The 15,960-nt window shown below is 43.2% G+C and overlaps 1 protein-coding gene across 1 annotated transcript in view; it reads left to right on the plus strand.

Annotated features, from left to right (window-relative positions):
- Window positions 1-15,960, plus strand: part of MLIP (muscular LMNA interacting protein) — a 112,621-nt gene that overhangs the window by 56,163 nt on the left and 40,498 nt on the right. The window contains exon 5 of the mRNA XM_060235162.1: window positions 9,952-11,532. Within this exon, the coding sequence (XP_060091145.1) occupies window positions 9,952-11,532 (1,581 nt within the window). The remainder of the gene's footprint in view (window positions 1-9,951; window positions 11,533-15,960) is intronic.

The following is a 15,960-nucleotide window of genomic DNA, read 5'->3' on the forward strand; positions in this document are numbered from 1 at the left end:
TCTTGAAACCACTTTTCCAAGCCAAAGTAGCTGGTGACGGAGAATACATTTAAAGTTACTTGCTTTCCACCTTTCACTCTCTCCCCCAGCTTCCTTCCTTCCTTGTGGCACTCAAACATCTGACGTTTTTTCTATGTGGCTTTTATGTTAAGTAAGTTTGGCCGCCCTGGATGAGGCTATTGTTGTTAATAATAATACACAAATTTTTTTAGCAGCAGCCATAACCTCCTTCCAGTTTATTTACTTATGGCTGTGAAAGGGAGGGCCTAGGAAAGAAAATGCCTCTTGGTGAGCCAGCATGGTGTAGTGGTTAAGAGCAGCAGATTTGATTCCTCACTCTGGAGAGTCTGGAGAATGAGGTTTGATTCCCCACCCCTCCGCACAAAACCTGCTAGGTGACCTTGGGCCAGTCACAGCTCTCTTGGAACTCCCTCAGTCCCACCTACCTCAGGTGACTGTTGTGGAGAGGTGAAGGGAAGGAGATTGCAAACCACTTCGAGACTCCTTAAGGTAAAGAAAAGTGGAGAATAAAAACCAAATCTTCTGTTGGGCTCATCCAACAGGGATTCCCCTGGGGAAAGCCTGTCAAATGAGGCATAGAGTGGATGGCACAGGGCAGCAGTGGTTTATTTCTTTCACTAGTTCAATTGCTCTTTGGTCTGCACCAGGCCGTCTTCACACTGTAATGAGATAACATTCATAGGGGGTTCATCTTATCATGGTTGGAGTCCTAGGGTTGCCAGCCTCCAGGTGGGGCCTGAAGATCTCCACTTTTACAACTGATCCACAGCTGGCAGAGTAGGGCTGCCAAGCCCCCAGTCTGGGCGGAGGTTCTCCAGCCCTGGAGGTTCCCAACCTGCTGGCCCACATTGGCCCAGTGGGGAGAACCCCGCCCCCACGTCGCTTGCACGATGGCATCACCTGGAAGTGATGTCATCGCACCGGTGATGTCGTTCGCCAACCACTCTAGGTGTTTCTGGGAAAACTCTATGGTTTTCCCAGATGCTCTACCGATTTGGGAGGGGAAAACTCTATGGTACAATAGAACGTTCGGGAAAACCATAGAGGTTTCTTGGAAACGCCTAAAGCAGCCGGCGAGCAATGTTGCCGGCACGATGGCATCATTTCCGGTCGCGGGGGAGTTGGGAACCCTAAGGCAGAGATCAGCTCCCCTGGAGAAAAATGGATGCTTTGAAGGGTGGACTCTGTGGCATTGTACCATGCTGAGGCCCCTCCCCTCCCCTCCCCAAACCCCACCCTCTCTTGGATCCACCCCCAAAGTATCCAGATATTTTCCAACACAGACCTGGCAACCTTAGTTTTTTTCTTGCTCACTATCTCCTTAATTCTAGAAGAGAATGTTCAGGAATTTGCTTTCCTTTTCCTTTCTGGATTTCACAAAGTAAAGAAATGATAAAATTATTACTGGGGCAGAAGTTCTGCCTCTCTTTTTCCTTCAGGAAAGAGGCTTCCAGCCTGAAGAGACAGAATCAAAGCCTCATCAACGTGGTTGCTGATTGCCATTTTTGTCAGACTCTCCCAACCTTGTGCTGCATGTCTTTGGCCAGAGTGCTTCTGGATCCTCATACTACTCTGTAATGAAGGGAGACCCAGCTTTTTTATATTTATGCTTTATTTTCAAGATTAATGAGGGCACAGAAAAGAAAAGGGGGTGTTGGAGAATAAAAATAGAGATAATTATTTAGAAGTATTTAACATTAATCAAGGACATTCTTATTATGTATAATGCATTACACCAATACATAATATGCATCTTCTCCCAATAGGCTATTAAATAAAAAATAAAAATGCTTATGTTCTATTCCAACTGTCCACCATATATATTTAAAAGCTTATTATAAGTTAAGGCTAGAAGTATAACATCAATATTAATATTAATAAATATTATTAATATTAATAAATGAGTAATTTCCAAACCTTCAATTTGATTTTAACATAATTGTAATCATACTGTTTTATACATCTTACTATACAAACTATATTAAAAATTAGTAAACAAAAGAAATTGATATAATTTAAAAATAAGTATATCCCCTCCATTTTCGCAATTATCTAACAGTACCAAATAGTTCAGGCCTTATATAGATATTTATTCATAGATCTTTATAGATTATGTCTAACTCTTCACTTATGCCCATAATACAAGTAGTAGGCTTTCCAGTGCTCCTGATACTCTTTAGTCAGTCTTTTGTTTGTGTAAGTTCTTAGTTTTGCCCAGCTGCCCAAGCCCAGCAGGAACTCGTTTTCATATTAGGCCACACACTCTGACAGGAAGCCAGCTGGAACTGCACTCCTGTGCGTACCTCCTGGAAAAAAGCCCTGTTTGCCATTACGGAATAATCAGCTAATTCCAAATCTCTATAGCTGGACACTCTTCTGTTTTCCATTTTGTTGCTAGTGTTACTGTAGCCACCTTGAGCATATATCTGAATAGATCTAGGGAAATTCTTTCTACATTTTGGGAGAACCTCTTTGAATCTCCACTCTGCCATGGAATCTTGCTGGAGGATCTTGGGCTGACTCAGTTTAATCTACCTCAGAGTTGTTGTAAGGGTAAAATGAAGGCGAGTAGAACAATGTGAGCTATTTTGGGACCTTATTGGTTAGAAACACAAGGAACAAATAAATTAAATAGAAATGTATGGGCAGCTCTTGGGCAATGATACCTTTTAGAAACCAAAACAAATTCTGTCCATGCTTTTAAACTGGTAAGGGCAAGCTACTGCAGGCAGTGCTGTTTCAAGACTTTTTTTTCCTGAAGGCATTCATATCCACTTGGGAACCAGAGGAATTCATTTTCCACTTGAAAACTGCCAAGACAGGAAAATGAAAGGAGAGCAGCCTAGGGCAGGGGTGGCTAAACTGTGGCTCGGGAGCCACACGTGGCTCTTTCACACATATCGTGTGGCTCTTGAAGGTCCCATCACTCTGTCGGCCAGGTTGAAGAAGGCATTTGTTTCTTTAACTAATTCTCCAAGTCAGCTGGCATTTAAAGTTAAAGTTGCTTTCCTTCCACCTCTCCCTCTCTCCCCCTTCCTTCCTTCCTTCCTTCCTTCCTTCCTTCCTTCCTTCCTTCCTTCCTTCCTTCCTTCCTTCCTTCCTTCCTGTATTGTGGCTCTCAAACATCTGACAATTAGTCTATGTGGCTCTTACATTAATCAAATTTGGCCACCGCTGACCTGGGGGATGGAGTTTCCCTCCATTGCATAATCAGGTTCTAGTTAACTCTCTACTACCCATTTCACGATACACACAACTTCTGAAACAAATGTAAAGCAAACAGAGGGGCTGTGCTCACTTCTCTTCCTTTCTCACATGCTTCACACACTCACTGAGAAGAGTCACGTGGCTCTGCCTGCCTGACCCACCCATGCAGCTTTCCTCCTGCTGAGAGATTTAAAGGCACTCAGTCCAAAACACAAGTGGTTTGCAAGTTTCTTTTAAGCCTGAACAGATTTAAAGGCACAGTGTGACTGTTGGGGTGGGGAGGAGCCTGCAAAACCAGGGAATCCCCTGTCAGGACCTGGGGGCTGGCAAGCCTAAGACAGGCGTTCCCCACAAGGTTCCTATATACTAGTGAACTTCCTTTCTTTTCGAAGGCTATGGTGGTTTCTGAGGTTTGCCAAATGATGGCTAAATGTAGGGTTGCCAGGTCCAGCTCAAGAAATATCTGGGAACTTTGGGGGTGGAGCCAGGAGACTTTGGGGATGGAGCCAGGAACAAGGTTGTGACCAGGGCATTTTTGGTAGAAAAAGCCCAGCAGGAACTCATTTGCATATTAGGCCACACACCCCGATGCCAAACCAGCCGGAACTGCATTCCTGTTGAAAAAAAGCCCTGGTTGTGACAAGCACGATTGAACTCCAAAGGGAGTTCTGGCCATCACATTTAAAGGGACTGCACAATTTTTAAATGTTTTCCCTCCAAATTGGGGGATCGCTTGCCCCCAGTCCACTACAGATGCTATTGGGCTCTAACCCAGCTCCCATGTGGTCTGCACATGTGTAGAAAACACTTAATTTTAAAAATTTTCCTTTGGGGAAAATGTAAACATTTCAGATTTTTCTGCAAATTTATGAAGGCCCTCAAGCTTGCCAAGAAAATCTGTTTAGCATCTGTGTGGCCCTGATCCACAGATTAGCTATCCACAGATGGGAGTCACATGCTACTTATAATATATAGATTTTTATTGCCAAACAAACACTGTATTCCTCTACTATCCTAAATGTTCCCTAATTTACTGCTGCAGCCCCCTCTACCCCCGCAGCCATCAGGGATCTTTTATAAGCTCCCATCATCTAAATTCCTTAAAAGGACAATCTCTAAATTACAGCAATCACTGCAATAACTAAAATTAAAAACAAATGTAGCAGTTATGAAGCATATCTATCAGTGTTTAAAACATTTGATTGGAACAATTGCAAAGCAATGATAGTAGTCGTCAGCAGAAAGCAAACTAAATCTTCATGTAGATTTAGATATTATATGTTCATGTTGACTGTATTGATTCTATATGATGAAATGGTATATTTTATTCACTGTTTGGTGTAGTGGTTAAGTGTGTGGACTCTTGTCTGGGAGAACTGGGTTTGATTCCCCACTCCTCCACTTGCACCTGCTGGAATGGCCTTGGGTCAGCCATAGCAATCTCAGGAGTTGTCCTTGAAAGGGCAGCTGCTGTGAGAGCCCTCTCAGCCCCACCCACCTCACAGGGTGTCTGTTGTGGGGGGAGAAGATATAGGAGATTGTAAGCTGCTCTGAGTCTCTGATTCAGAGAGAAGGGCGGGGTATAAATCTGCAATTCTTCTTCTTCTTCTGTTGACTCTTCCTGCGCCTTTATACTAATTCACTTCCTCATAACAGATGTGCTCAAGCATTTATTTCTAGAAGCCTCAAAGAGGTCTGGAATTCACTCAGCCTGAAATGATATGAAATGAAAAATAATTGCTCATATTGCTACTCAGTTGGATCCATTATCATTGGTTATAGCTGTGGGCTTCTTTAAATTGTGTCCTTATTTTATAAATAGCATCCTGTTAAAATGATGGCCAAGTTAAATTGAAGTTTATGCTGAAACTTAAATTGTACAAATGTCCCTTAGGCAGCCAAGTAGAATATACTTTTAAAAAGATAAATAAAAATGTAAACATCAATGAATTTAAAACATCAGTGTATTTAAAACAGATTTAAAACATCATATTTGAATCTGAATACAGATTAATGGCTTCAGATTAGGCAAACATCTGGATGGGGATGGTGTAATCATTGGTTAAAAACGTGAAATCTGGGATTTGACATACAAATTCTGAATTTTCATCACAAAACTTGAAGCATGGAGCCAATGTTTATCTTATGATTAGGATCCTGGGTTTAAAAAAGTAAAATACCTGCAACTTAAAACTTGATTGTTTTTATTGCTTTGTTAAATTTCATCCTTACCACTCACAGTGGCAATTTTTCATTTTCCATTGTTGTCCTGATGGATATATTTGCTTAGGTAAAGATAGGCTTTCACATGTTCCCACAATCTGCTACCTCCTATTTCTCAGCAATATTCATGGTGACAGCAGCTTATCCCTGTCTTCTGCATCGGGGCCTTGGAAGTTAATAATAAACATTAATGTAATGCAATGTGCCTAGTTGATGGATTGTTTTACTCTGTAAACACATGACTTTTTCTTGTAACTTTTGGCATGATGATTTTCAGAATGTATCAACATATGGTAAACTTTATAGCTAGATTAGATAGCTAGATAAGAGGGGGGGGCATTTGTAGAAAAAGCCCAGCAGGAACTCATTTGCATATTAGACACCAAGCCAGCCGGAACTGCGTTCCTGCTTATATATATATTTCCACTCTTTCCCAGCAAACTACCAGACAGCACACACAAAAAAAAGCTAGCAGCAGAACTGAGAAAGCAAACCTTAATTTGTGAAGGAGCCCAGCAGGAAACATGATGAACCTAATGGCTTATTGTCACTAGTATTGCTTTAGGGATACTAATATTTATTTGCCTAGTTTGTCATACCAGGATTAAGCTCCTACACTCACGTTCTGAAATCCTTCCTGGCTTCTGCTGTGCCACCTACTGGGTCTCTTGCTTTCTACTCTTTCTGCTTGCCCTTTGCAATCCTAATAAATGTTTATTTTCCAAATGTCTTTGACTTGGCTCTGCTCTACTTCCTGATTTCCACTCCAGTTCCAATCCATAGGTCACAGCTCTGCTGCTTTCATTTGTATGGGTCCAGCTCGTTCTCTCTTTCCTATTAAGAATTAATTGTGAATCTTTGACAGGCTTTCTGATTTCACTTTGCCAAACAAAATGAGGAATTAACATTCATTCTCAGCTGATCTTTTATCATGCAACAATAGACACACATACATTGCCAGTAACACAATGCTGACAATTATAAATAGATGTAATGTTTGATCTTCTCAATCTATCTCAATTAAATCTCCATTCAAAAAACAGGCTAGCAGACAACACTGCAAATGCCCTTCTCTATCACAAGGTAAAAATAGTGAAACAGAAAGAGAGTGCTCTTAACTAATTAAATGTTTGAAATATAATATTTTATGCTACAAAAATCAGAGGATAGTGAGCAATGGATTCCTTTTTATCAATGCTTTTTATGCCTACAATGTTGATAGAACTTACACATGCAAAAATAAGAAGTCATTTTTCATGTATACTCATTGCTGCCCTGTACCACACCAAAATGGTAAACATGCCAGAAATTACTTTCTACAAACACTTATAATTCTTTATCCCACTCTTTTTTGCAATTTTCTTTGGATGTTGAACATTAATCATTAAGTTGGTGAAGTTCTGCTCCCCAGAGGGCCGGCGAGTGGGAGTAAGCAAATAGATGGCTGCCGAGGGTGCCACCTCATCACAGGGACTGGGGCGGGCACTCCTCCCCATCCCCACTGTCCCTGATCCACCGCATCATTCTTTCTTAGCTCTGAGCGATCAGAGCCGAGAAAGAATGATGCGCCCCCTGCCCAGCTCCCTCTGAACCAGGAGGGGCCTGGGCGGGGTGGTGGTGTGCCAAGCATTCTTTATAGGCTCTGAGTGATCAGAGCTGAGAAAGAACACTTCAGAAAATCCTGCCAGCACAATGACATCACTTCTGGGTGACATTATCATGCCATATGCACACTTTGCACACATATCAATGGAACTAGGGGGAGGGCAGTTCAGGTTTCTGCCTGGAGTGGTAGAACCCCTAGCACCGGGGCTGACTCCACAAGGCAAGAAGAGATTTTCTTGGCAAATCAGTGTACAATTCTAAACAAATACAAAGGTGTTGGTTAGACTGTGCAATGGTTAGCATGGAGATCTGGGAAAGCTAGGTTCAAATCCACAGTCTGCCAGGAAGCTTCACTGAGTGACTGTGAGCCAGTCACATACTCTCCACCAGGGCTTTTTTGTAGCAGGAGCTCCTTTGCATATTGGGCCACACTCCCCTGATGTTGCCAATCCTCCAAGAGCTTACAGGGCTCTTATTACAGGGCCTACTGTAATCTCTTGGAGGACTGGCTATAGCAGGGGTGTGTGGCCTAATATGCAAAGGAGTTCCTGCTACAAAGAAACCCCTGCTGTCTGCCTAACACACCTCCCAAGGTTACTTGTGATAAGTACTTGTGAGGAGTCAGCCTGTCTTGGAGGGGGTTGCACTCCCCCTGAAGGGACAGGTACATGACCATGTAGGTACTTCTAGATTCTGGCCTACAAGATGCTCTACCACTGAGCTACAGTCTTCTCTAAATTCCAGTTATTAGGACAATTTGCATAAATTGTAAATTAGGTGTGCCATTGTTACTCAAATAGATCTACATGTGTCAGGGCCATAATGTGCAAAGGCATCCCCTTGCTAGCATAGAACAAACATATGTATTTCGGGTATTTCAGTACTTGGGACCTAGTCTATGTAAACTAAGATCCAGATTCAGATCAACGTTTGGAAAAATGAGAGAGAAAAGACTCTTAAACAAAAGGAGTTTTATTTAAAATCCAAATTGATCTAAGCAATATGGTAGAGCAAACAATCAAATTACAGAAAGGAAAATGAAAAGTCATAGATACATTAAAACTTTTCCCTAGAAAAACTGTCAACTTACATGGGGAATAAGACTAAAAGGGGAGGAAACAAGATGTACAAGCCTGTTTCTGAGGAGAAGGGGGCGGGGTTGACCTCAGTGGTGGCCAGGCAGGTGAAAGATGATGCAGAGACAGGTCCATGAAGTGGAAAAGTGAGGCCAACTGAGAAGCTAAAGTAAGAGGATGTGTTCCAAAATGGCTACAAAAGTTGAGAGTGAGGAATAACTCTTCATAGCCTTTTTTCCTGGGATGAAGAGGGGAAGGAGTGCTGCCATTGGAAGGCAGAGATAATAAAAATGCAATATTTCAAAGATGGGACAGCTTGAAAAGAAATCCTTTGTCTGTATGGTAGATGGGAGTCTTCTCCTTGAGTGTTCCCTTAGTAAAATCTGGAAGTTAATATGTCCAAGTACTTGTTGTGATTGGGAAGGGCAGTAATCTTCGTGTTTGTTCATTGAGATATGGAGGAAATTGCCAGAAATGGCCCATTGCTTATTGGTTTTGGGATCTGGGTGTTAGGATTAAATGATCTGGGAAGAAACTTCAAGGTCCTTGGGGGAAAAACCATTGACTGAATCCCTCTTAGGGTGGATATTTGCATGACTGCTAGAGGAGCTGTCCTTCATTCTGCCTTAGTGTGACTCACCACCTCTTGGATATCATTTTAATTCAGTCTCCTATCAATTCAAGACCCACAGTGAGGTGTACACGTGTACTGAAGAAGGGAGAACAAGCCATGCCAAAAACAGGTGTTCCCAAGGGGTGGGGGCCTTGAAGCATCACCATAAAGTGTTTGCTAGTGTAACCCTTACTTGAATTTGCATTTTGAAAAAGGTAAACTTTTTGATGTATTTTTATATCATGCAACAATGACATTCATTAATGCTTTATATTTTTTGCAGAGAACTAATTAGCAGAAAACATTGAAAATCCTAATTTTCTTAATATATATAAAACTAAACAAAGTTGTCAAATAATTTATGCTCATGGATATTTCAGTGTAAAATGGGGGTCACTTAGCAAACCACCATGCTAGATAATTAAGATACAAGTTATGTGGTTAAAGCACAGTGATTACTAGACATGGGCATAAAGCAAATCAGAAATTGCAATTCGTGCACAAATGGGGCCAATTCATGGTTCATTTCAAACAAGTTCATTTGTTTGCACCATGCCCAAACTGGAAAATGAACTCACCCCTTTCCCCTTGGTGCTTCATTTGGTTTGTTTCCCCAGACATCCTGGCACCAATTCAATCAATTCATAGACAATGCTGGGGGTGGACTTCTGGGAGCCCTAGAAACAGCAGTTGTCCATAGCTTGATTGGCAGCTCTGGAAGCCAGTCACAGTGCTCCCATTCTGCTCTATGGGAGCAGACACCCTGACTCCACTGCTTTCATTTTTGCACTCCAGTACAAAGAGAGAAGAGTTAGTTTTCATTGTGAGAGCTGAAGCTGAGCTTTCCTGGGGGCACCTGCTTTGGGGGTCTATAGCTAGAACATTCCAAATCCAATCTTCACCAAATCCAAACTTGGAGGGCAGGTGGAGGAGAGCCTGCTGAAGACTCCCAGTGAGTTTTACACTTCCCAGACAAAATGATCCAGTGAATCACAAATCGGTTCAGGCAACCAGATGAATCACAAAATGAAACAAGCCTCCAGTTCAGGCAATCACATGAACCAACATGAACAACATTTTCACGTTCTGTGCCCATGTCTAGAGATTACTCACAGATGTCATGAATTTGGAAACCAGGTGTATACTTTTAATAGTATCACAGATTCTACTCTACATTAACCTTTTTTCTTCTTTGTTTCCCTCTAGTTAACTTCTCCTCTGTCTACTACTGGTCATCTTTCCCATAAATCACCTGTTGTCCATCCACTTTCTCCAACTAACCTAAAAGCTGAACCTGATCTGGCTACTACTTTTCACCAAGCCTCTTCTGTACAAGAATCCCAAAGCCAGTGGCAGTCTGCAAATGGATCCACCACACAGCAGTCCTCTACCTACTTGCAGTCTACTGCTTCTTACAGTGTCCCCTTTTCCATATTGAAAAGACCCCTTTTCCCCTTTAACAACCTTTCAGACAGTGTTCAGTCACCTTCTAACATCCAAGCTAGCAATCATCACAAAAAGTCTGAATCCACTGTGTCCCCTCTACCAAGCAAAGATCTGGCTCCCTCTTCACAGATTTCCAGTTCATCAGATACTCTTCAAAGCTCATCCCCTCATACCCTGTCCCCTCCTCCACCCAAGAGATTTAATACATTGGCTTCAGTTCCGATCTATATCACAACACACTTATTATCTCCTACTCCAAAGCCTCTTTCTCCCTCCTGTCAGGGATCCTCCTCAACCATATGTAGTGTAAACAATCCCTGCAGCCAAATGCCTTCCAAGGGAAAGTCTGGAATTAGATCCTCTCTACCAACTAGGCTCTCTCTTTTGACTGCTATTCTAAAGTCAGGATCTTCTCCAAAGAGACCCTTTTCTCCAGCATCATGTCCTGCTACATTTTCTCCCAATTCCCTAGGCTCTTCAACACTCACAATAGATCAGAAGTTTAAAACAACACCTCCAACTCCCAAGAAATTGCCTTCAAATTATTCCGTGAGGTCTGAATCACCAGGCCAAGATGAATATCTCCTTTCGGTGTTTACTAATGTACCCAATCACATGACCTTATCCTCAAAGTCCAGTCCTACTTTTAGAACCAGATCTGTGTCCCCTAAAAGTTATCTTGATGCTGGAGAACTTTCTCCTGACAAATTACGCCCTTTATCACCCACTATTTCCACCTACAGAAAAACAGTTGTCTCTCCACTATTACATCCAATGATGCTCAGTTCTTCTTTACCTCCTCATGTCCCAAGAAACACTTCTCAAATTACTTCAAAGAGGGCATGTTCTCCTGCTCACAGATTTCGAGGACCTGAGAAGTCTAAGAAGGTTCATACATACTCTCCCACTTTTACTGCCAAGTCTTATCCAGTATCTGCCCCTGCTAGCAACCAACAGGACATGGTTTCACCCACTTCAGAAAAATACTCACCTCTCTCCCCAAACTTTCTGCAGTCTACCTGTAAGTCAAAAACATATTTGCCACAAGTCTCTGCTAAGAATCTTAATGGTCATTCATCAGTTCCTGTACAACATTGGCCCTTTTCTCATAAAGGTTCTATCCCACCTGCTTCTCCAGACTATAGCATTAGCCCCCCTTCAATACAGATCGATAATTCCTCCTCCATTCATGCAAGCTACAGAGCTTCCCCCTCATTTTCAAGACCTAGGACCCCATTAATGCAACCTAGATCTCCTACCAGAGTCTGTTCACCATGTTCACTGCTGTCAAGATCCAGGGAGTCAACTTCACCCCTGCCTTCTGACTCGAAGGCTCCCCAGGTATTCCATTTGCTTGTTTGCTAGCTTCTGTTCTCTTATTTCTCCTTCCATCAATCAGTCCATGAAGTGGTGCATTTTTTGTTTCTGTCAGTAAAGGAAGGGGGAAAAAAACCACTCTGAAAACATGACTATACCTGCTTGAACCTGGAGGCTCCAATGTATGCAGCAACCTCTCCTGTCCTGAATGGCTTTCCCATCTTTTTTTCCCAGTGGATGTAAATCAAGGATCCCTGCATCCCTGTACATATTGCATGTTTCCAATAGATACGTATTGAGTAAACCTGAATCACTGGATGGGACAATTATACTAGTTTTTACATAATATATGACTAGCAGTGTGTGCTATATTGCTTTTAAAGTTTTATGCAAGTCACATAACATGAAAATCCTGCCTTGGCTGCTTTGAAAATGCAAGCATTTACTCGATCAGGCAAATGGAGACTGTAGATTGTGACCTGTGTTTGTTAGCTGGAAGAAAGAACTAAGAGAGAGGCAACTTCTGTGTTTGTGCCTGAGTTTTCTGAAGCACATCATATGCTAGCTAGCTACAGTCTTGCATTTCAGACCCATTGTCTGGAGTATACGTTAAGATGTTAAGAATCAGAGGGCTCGCAGACATCATTAATGAATAACAATTACTGCTGCTATAGATTGCTTTGTGCTTGGTCGCACAGAAATTGTTCTAATTAACTTCAACATAAAACGCAGGACTTGGTTGTTGCAAAAATATATGTAGAGTCAGTTTTTATGCTCATGTTCTTGGCCTGTAATAGCACCCCACTCCCAACATTCTATCAATCAATCAATCACCTTTTATTTATATCCCGCCCTCCCCGCCGAAGTGGGCTCAGGGCGGCTAACAACAAAATTCAATAAACATTGTACAACAACATTTTAAACTACAATTAATTAAAATCTATTAAAATTTTAAAACAGTAAAATTAATATTTTGTGCTATTACCTAGATGGCGAATTTACATTAGCAGTTCTAATCAGTGAAGGCCATTTGGAACAAGATGGTCTTGCAGGCCCTGCGGAATTGTTCAAAGTCCCGCAGGGCCCGCATTTCTTCTGGAAGTTGGTTCCATAACTTTGGGGCCATAACAGAGAAAGCCTGGGTATGGGTACTTTGAAGCTTTACCTCTTTTGGCCCGGGGATAGTCAGCAGGTTCTTCCCTGCTGATCTCAGTGCTCTCTGGGGTTCATGTGGGGAGAGACGGTCCCTAAGGTAGGCAGGTCCTCGGCCATATAGGGCTTTAAAGGTGATGACCAGCACTTTGTGACGAATCCGGTAAGTAACTGGTAGCCAGTGCAGTTCACGCAGCCCCGGCTGGATGTGCTCCCACTTTGGGAGCTCCAGCAGTAATCTAGCAGCCGCGTTCTGCACTAGCTGCAGCTTCCGGGTTCGGCACAGAGGCAGCCACATGTAGAGGGCATTACAGTAATCTAATCTTGAGGTGACCGTTGCATGGATCACTGTTGCCAGGTCCCGATGCTCTAGGAAGGGAGCCAGCTGCCTTGCCCGCCTCAGGTGAAAAAAGGCTGACTTGGCAGTGGCTGCTATCTGGGCCTCCATTGATAACGAAGGCTCCAGTAGAACTCCCAGGCTCCTGACCCGGTGCGCCGCTTTCAGCAATGCCCCATCAAAAACCGGGAGAGGTATTTCTCCTCCCAGAGCGCCCCGACCCAAGCAAAGGACCTCTGTCTTCGCTGGATTCAGTTTCAGCCCACTCAGTCTTAACCAAGTTGCCACAGCCTGCAGTGCCAGGTTCAAATTCTCTGGAACGCATCCAGGCTGGCCGTCCATTAGCAAATAGAGCTGGGTGTCATCTGCATATTGGTGACACCCAAGCCCATACCTCCTGGCAATCTGGGCAAGGGGGCGCATATAGATATTAAATAGCATCGGCAATAGAACTGCTCCCTGAGGCACCCCACAATGAAGTGTGCGTCTCTGAGAGAGCTCCCCCCGATTGCCACCCTTTGTCCCCGATCCTCGAGGAAGGAGGCAAGCCATTGTAGGGCCAACCCCCCGACATCGGCGAGGCGGCGGGTCAGTAGCCGGTGGTCGACCGTGTCGAACGCGGCCAACAGATCTAACAACATCAGCACCGCCACACCGCCTTGATCCAGATTCTAGAACTACTGAAAGTGTTCGCCGTTCCTGCTAAATCTTTCCCATTGTTTGAAGAATGTGGAACTGGGCATCATGGTTTACAATTTGCACACATTTAAATAGGTTCTGCAGAAACAAGGAGAGGAGAGATTATCGCTTTCATAATGTGCACTACGGATGCTGTACTCAGCTCTCTCCAGCAGACATATATATATATATATACATACATATATATATATATATATATATATATATATGAAGCTTCTTATATTGAATCATATCCTTGATCCACTGAGCTCAGTAGTGTCTCCTTGTAGCAGCTGCCCAAAGTTCTTGGGCATAGAAAGTTCTTTCTCAGCATCTATAACCTGAGAACCATGGAGTGGAGATGCCAGGACTGAACCAGTGACTCTATGTTTCAAGTGCATCAGTTTCATGATAGCCCCTGTCCAGATCTGCATCTTCACTCTAGCACATGGATTAGAATCTCTAGATCGCCAGAAACTAAAAAATCCAGTCCTTTGAAGGATGGTCCTAGTTGCCAACCTAGAAATAAAAGAAGGACATGGAGGGAGTGGCAGCTGCACTCAAGGGACTTGTTTCACCCTGGCTACTGCACAATGAGTGCCCCATTTGACCAGTCATTCCATTCACATGCTTATATAAGCAGGCATGTTTGGTGAGCTGGCTAATGGCTTCTCACAGGTGCCAGTGCCCATGGATGCCTTTCCTGGGCTGCCTGCAAGTGGGAAGCCACTTGGCTGGACTCAGGGAGGTGGGTCCAAAGAGATTCTGCCTGCCACACATGAACAGCCAGCCATCTTTCCAGCAGCCTAGGTGGCAGATGCAGGAAGCCAGTGTGCTCTGGCTGGAGGAGGAGGCAGCGGCCACAGGCAGCTTGACCTAACACAGTGCCTCAGCCAAGGGCAACAGGCAGTTCCTGAGGGGACTGACTGGGTAGAACTCGGGGCCAAACCAGCCCTCCTTCCGTTATAGTTGCCAACCCCAGGCTGGGCAATCCCAAGAGATCTGGGGGAAGACCCTGTGTTTGGGAAGGGAGGGACCTCAGCAGACGGCATAATACCCTAATATAGGCATTTCCAGTCCACATTTGGACTGGTTTCTCCCAGCTGCTCACAAGCCAAGTAAAAACCCTGGATGTGCCACTTCTGCCCATTGGATCTTATGTTTGGCATATATGTTTTTAAATAGTAAAGGTATTGGACTGCAGTACTGCAGTTTACCACTCTGTGCCATGGGGCTCCTTTTGAATAGTACCAAACTGTAAGTTATGTTTGTTATCACAGTCCTCCTTTGAAACTAACACTATTTGTCCCAGCAAGGATAATCATTAAGATGATCAGTATTGATGTGGCACGTGAGTGTCAGGCAAGCTGCTGCACTGGGACTCCCATGTGAATTTTCTTTTTCCTTCAAGAAGTAACCTGAGTTTTAAGTATCCTAAGTTTGAATATTAATTTCAAATCTTAATATTACCACTTTAATGGACATGTTCAGAGTTTAATTGCATTTTGGGGGAAAAAATCTATCCATTCCGTTTTGTACTCTCTTCTTTTACCTTGTTTATTGTGCCTATGTGTTGTCAACACTGACAATATAAGAGTGGCTCTTCTGGATTTCTCCAGTGGTTCATCTAGTACAGCCTCCTGTTTCACAAAGTGGCCAAACAGTTTTCCCCGACCAAACAGACCTAGCACGAAGCCCCTCCTCCCTGATATTTGCTTCCCAGAACTGGCATTCAGAGAGTTTCTGCCTCCAAACATGGGGAAGAATGGCCAAACTTGCCAGAGTAGTTTCAAATATGCATATTTCCTCACCTGTCTTTTTTACATATTGACTCTACTCTTGCAATATGTGGATGTATGTCCTCATTACTGGAGACTTTTGAAGGAATATCAGGATGTGAGTCTCCCCCACCCCGCAAAATGTTTTACATGGGATGCTAACTAAGCATGCATATCAGCTTTGTATGATCATGAGATGTTGTGCAGGGGCAACATTGCATGGGTGAGTTCTTTTGGCTCAGCCAGTACTGCATTTAAATCAGCTCTCCTTCCCTCATCAGCATGTCTCTTGCATAACAGCATTTGTCATCCATTTGATGGTGTAATTGTGCAAAGCTGCACAGAGCATTCTTACATTGTGCATACAGAACCTCTCCTAAGAGCTGAGCCTGTCAGTACAAACTAATCTAGGGAGGCAGCCATGTTAGCCAACAATGATAAATTTGTATTTCAGCACTGTCCTTTGCTTTCTGTTTGTAGAAGCATCTAGAAAACAACCAATGTCTA

This window comes from Heteronotia binoei, chromosome 1, assembly GCF_032191835.1.
Source record: "Heteronotia binoei isolate CCM8104 ecotype False Entrance Well chromosome 1, APGP_CSIRO_Hbin_v1, whole genome shotgun sequence".
Classification (NCBI taxonomy): domain Eukaryota; kingdom Metazoa; phylum Chordata; class Lepidosauria; order Squamata; family Gekkonidae; genus Heteronotia; species Heteronotia binoei.